The sequence below is a fragment of the Myotis brandtii genome, unplaced genomic scaffold (assembly GCF_000412655.1).
Source record: "Myotis brandtii unplaced genomic scaffold, ASM41265v1 scaffold389, whole genome shotgun sequence".
Lineage (NCBI taxonomy): Eukaryota > Metazoa > Chordata > Mammalia > Chiroptera > Vespertilionidae > Myotis > Myotis brandtii.
In genome coordinates, this window is record NW_005364914.1 from 806,368 (window position 1) to 811,765 (window position 5,398).

A 5,398-nucleotide genomic window follows, 5' to 3' on the forward strand; every position below is an offset into this window, starting at 1 on the left:
GGGAGGGGCCCCCCCCCCCACCCCAGTGCACAAATTTTTGTGCACCGGGCCTCTAGTACAACAATATTAAATCTTGCTCCAACATAAGAATCATTCAGATATTTAAATTCCTATGAGATACTTAAATCCAATAAAATAATTCATTTAAAAGTGAATTTTTAATTTTTAATAAAAAATAAGACTCTGGGCTTTTTTTCTTAGTTGTTCAAAGGGATGATTACCAAAGATCTTTTTGATGGACACCTCTCTCCCTCCCTGACCAGGAGCGAGGAAAAAAAAGAGAAGAGAAATATCTCCAAAGGGAAACAGGAAAAAAAAAAAACAATGACCTTGCTTACTTACCACTGGAAGCTGGCGGAAGTTCTCCAATTACTGTTTTAAGGCCAATACTTGAAATATCTCGAAGTTGTTCTTTATCAGAAAGCATGTTAGTGCAGAGGGTATCTACAATTGTCTCTACTTGGTATTCTTTCACTTTACTCACTAAAGGCCCAAGGCTGTAATATAAAGAAAAACAAAAATTTTAATCTAGATAAACATAAAAACAGAAAAAAAAAAATAGAAACATTAACTTTCCTGCCTAGCACCTGTCAACACAAAGTAAACACACTATGCCAAAATCATAAATAGTATACAAATAAGGGCATAAAAGAAATTCTTGATACATAAACTCCTTGCAGTTAGTTTCTAATCCCCCCTCCCCACTGATTTCCATTATAGTATAATGAAACTTAAGATAGTACTACTTTGTTCACCCAAAGCATCTGTGGTATATGCTTTTCATATTAGGACTAGAGGCCCGGTGCACAAAATTCGGGCACGGGTGTGTGTGTGTGTGTGTGTCCCTCAGCCTGACCTGCACCCTCTCCAATCCAGGAGCCCCCAGGGGATGTCCTACTGACGTCTTAGGTCTGCTCCCCATGGTTCTCTGCTCTCTGCGGGCCGTGCCTGCTCCAAACTGCAGCAACTGCCAAACAGGCCATGCTGGGTGCTGCCTGCAGGTGGCGCTTGCCTGCTCCCGGGTCACCACGGCGACGGCCAAGCAGGCCATGCAGTGCTGGGAGCTGCCTCCTCCCTGCCGTCAGTCTCCATGGAGGCGATGAGGTTAATTTGCATACTCACTCCTGATTGGCTGGTGGGCATCGTGAAGGTACAGTTAATTTGCATCTTTCTCTTTTATTAGTGTACTAGAGGCCCGGTGCACAAAAATTTGTGCACTGGGGGGGGGGGGGGGCCCCTCAGCCCGTCCTGTGCCCTCTCGCAGTCTGGGACCCCTCGGGAGATAACGAACGACCTGCTGGCTTAGGCCTGCTCCTGGGTGGCAGAGGGCAGGCCCAATCCCTAAGTGCAGCCCCTGGTCGGGCTCAGAGCAGGGCTGATTGGGGAGTTGGGGCGCCGCCCCGCAGGGCCGATCAGGGGGTTGAGGAGCTCCCCCCTGTCACTCACAGAGTAGGGCCGATAGGGGAGTTGGGGCACCGCCCCCTGTCACACACAGAGCAGGGCGGATCAGGGGGTTGGGGCGCTGCACCCTGTCACACTCAGGGCAGGGCCAATGGGGAGGTTATGGCTCTACCCTGTCACACACAGAGCAAGGCCCGTGGAGGGGGGTTGGGGTGCCACCCTCTATCACCCACAGAGCAGGGCCGATCAGGGGGTTGGGGCGCTGCACCCTGTCACACTCAGGGCAGGGCCAATGGGGAGGTTATGGCTCTACCCTGTCACACACAGAGCAAGGCCCGTGGAGGGGGGTTGGGGCACCACCCTCTATCACCCACAGAGCAGGGCACAGCAACCCCCCAACTGGCCCTACCCTGAGCGTGACTGAGGGTGGCATCACAACCTCCCGATCCGCCCTGCCCTAACCGGTTTGGCTCAGTTGGTAGAGCATCGGCCTGCAGACTGAAGGGTCCCAGGTTCGATTCCAGTCAAGGGCATGTACCTTGGTTGCGGGCACACCCCCAGTAAGGGGGTGTGCAGGAGGCAGCTGATCGATGTTTCTCTCTCATCCATGTTTCTAACTCTCTATCCCTTTCCCTTCCTCTCTGTAAAAAATCAATAAAAAATATGTTTAAAAAAAGAAAAGAAAATAGGGAGTGAAAATAAAAGGAATTAAAAAATAAATTTAGAGTTCTAGCTTACATTAATGACAAAACAGCTTTTTTGGACTAACTTTACTACAGATAATAAATGTAAAACCTCTAAAACTATTGTTTTAGAAAACAATAATGATGGAACTAAACCAGAGGAAAAACTACCTAGATTCCATATCCAGTAAAATTACCCTTTAAAAATGAATATAAGTTAATTTCAGTTAAAAACAATATATTGCCACCAGACCTATACTTAGCTCTCTAGGCTAAAGGAAAATTCAACCAGGTAATAACTGGGATTTACAGAAAGGGAATAAAGAAAGATCACGAGAAATGGTAAATGTGTGTGTACACACACACACACATATATATCTACATATATATGGCTATATTTCTAAATTATTTTTTTGCATTATGTACACAAGCACACACGAAAATAAATAAAAAAACAATAGCACAAAGACAGGAGAAAGAAGAATGTTACTGCAAGGCTTATATAATTTATATCATGTGGTACAGTACTAATTTTATTAATAGATTGTGATAAATTTAAGATGCAATTTATAATCCCTAGCCTAGAGTGAATATCAAAAATAGTAATGCAAACAGCTTTCTAAAAAGTCAACAGAGGAAATCAAAATTAAATATTATAATACAGTGATTCCCAACTTTTTGGTTTCATAAACCCTTTTAACACTTCCAAAATCAATGAAGAACCCAAGAACTTTTCTTTACATGGGCTGTATCTATCAATATTTACCATATTGAAATTTAAAAGTGACAATAATAAATTATGTTAACATAAATAATACTTTTAAAAATATGTTTTCATTGAGTTTTTAGAGAGGCAGAGGGATAGAGAGATAGAAATATCGATCGGCTGCCTCCTGCACGGGCAACATAAATAATATATATATTTATTTTTGTTGTTGTTAATCCTCATCTGAGGATATTTTTCCACTGATTTTTAGAGAGAATAGAAGGGAGAGAGAAAAACAGAGAAAGAGAAACATTGATATGAGAGAGACATATCAATTAGCTGTGTTCACACATGTCCCGACCAGGGCCAGGGATCGAGCCTGCAACCGAAGGACATGTCTTGCCTGAAATCGAACCCAGGACTCTTCAGTCCATAGGCCAACGCTCTATCCACTGAGCTAAACCAGCTAGGGCACATAAATAATATTTTCAAGACAAAATAATTATATTCTTCAAAAAATAAAAGTGTGAAAATTTTACATTTTTACAAATTAATATTTGGGCTTGAAACAACTGGATTCAATCTGTTGTAATATCACATATCATGTGGCCTCTGGAAAGTTATATTATGCACTTATGAGAAAAGGGAAAGTAACACCCTAGTATTACTCATGTAACCGTTTTGATACTTTCAGGGTCACAGATGTCCCAGGAGCCCCCCAAATCAAACTTTGAGAATTGCTGCTATAAAATACTTGATTAACCCAAAAGAAGGCAGAGGAAGAAAACCAACAACAAAAACAAAACAAAAAATACACACAACAACAACAAAACAAGAATCAAAATGGCACATCTAAATCCAACTATATCAATATTGACAACAAATGTCAATGGACTATCTGAGGTCTACAAAATACAGAACTTAAAAATAAGAGATTAAAATGAAAGTAACACAGAGAGATACACTATACAAACAATCTTAAAAAAGTTGGAGTAGCTATATTAACATAAGAGAAAATATATTTCAAGATATGGTATATTTAAAAAATATTCTATACTCATAAAAGTCAAATATCAAAAAGGTATCATTGTATATGTGTATGTACCCAGTCATACAGCTTTAAAGTACATGAACAAATTGACATTTAAGAGAAAAACACTTAAGAGATAAATTGACAACCATAGCTGAAATTTTAACACCCGTTTTTCAGTATTTAATATCAGCAAAAGAAAAAAATCACTAAGGATATAAATCTGAACAATACTGTCATCTACCTGACATAAGTGACATTTCTAAAATAATGTACTCAACTACAGAATACACTCTTTTCAGTGTACATGTAACATTCACCAAGACCTACCACCATATGCCAAAACATAAAACAAATCTCAGTATATAGACAAAACAAGGAAACCAAAAAACAAAGAAACAAACAAAATGACCCTAAGTCTTAAAGAGTGTGGTCTTCAGACCATAATGGAATTAAATTAGAAACCAGTAAAAATAAAAACAAACATCTACATAATCTTCAAACATTTGAAAATGGCTTCTCAATAATCCATGAATCAAAGGGAAAATCACAGTGGAAATTAAAAATACTTCAAATAGAAAAAAAAATAATGAAAATATCAAAATTTATAGGATATAGCTCAAGAAGTACTTAAGAGAAAAATATAAATGTTTAAGAATTAGAAAGGAAGAAAGAAGGAAATAAGAAATCAATGAAATAGGCAATTAGTAATAGAGAAAATTAACAAGCCATAAAATTAGTTATTCGATAAAAGTAGTAAAGTTTGTAAATCCGTAGAGGAATTGAAGGGAAAAAAAGAGAAAACACAAATTACCAAAATCAGGATTAAAAGAAGGGTAGTCACTGATGACAATTATTTAGGTAGAAAATCCTGAAGAATCAACAAAAAATATTCAATACTGCAATTCATGGTTAAAAGCCTCATTCTTGTTAAAATATTCTCTTCAAATATTTCTATAGCTTCAACACAGTCCCACTCAAAATTTAAGTTAGCTTATTTATTTTAAAAAAAGAAATTGACAAATTGATTCTGTAATTTAGATGGAAATATAAGAACCTGAAATTGGGGAAGAAAGAATGAAACTAGAAAACTTACACTACCTTACTTTAGACTTTTACAGATGTATTCCAGCATTTCCCAACCAAGGTTGATTTTCACCCTTTGGTAGACATCTGGCAATGTCTAGAGACATTTTTGGTTGTTACTAACTATTAAGGGGAAGAAGGAATGCTATTGGCAAATAGTGGGTAAAGGACAAAGTGCTGCTAAACATCCTATAATACACAGAATAACTCCTCACAACAAAGAATTATCTGGCCCCCAAAATCAATAGTGCCAAGAATGAAAAAGCCTGACTACATTAATAAAACAGTGTTGTACTGGCATTAGAATAGACAGATCAACAGAACAGAATAGTCTAGAAATAGACCCACACCTTTCTAGTTAACTGATTTCTGACAAAGATGCCAATGCAATTCAGCAGGGAGAAAAGGTGTTTTCAGTAAATGGCACTTCAACAACTGGATATCTTTATGGGAAGGGGTGGTGGTGGGGGGGGGGGGAATGAAAACATTTCT

At 38.6% G+C, this 5,398-nt stretch overlaps 1 protein-coding gene across 2 annotated transcripts in view; it reads right to left on the bottom strand.

Moving 5' to 3' along the window:
• The window catches only part of CAND1 (cullin-associated and neddylation-dissociated 1), a 53,973-nt gene that overhangs the window by 44,474 nt on the left and 4,101 nt on the right, over positions 1-5,398 (bottom strand). For both annotated transcript variants that reach the window (XM_005872679.2, XM_014544924.1), the window contains exon 2: positions 343-497. In XM_005872679.2, coding sequence (XP_005872741.1) covers positions 343-497 — 155 coding nt within the window. The remainder of the gene's footprint in view (positions 1-342; positions 498-5,398) is intronic.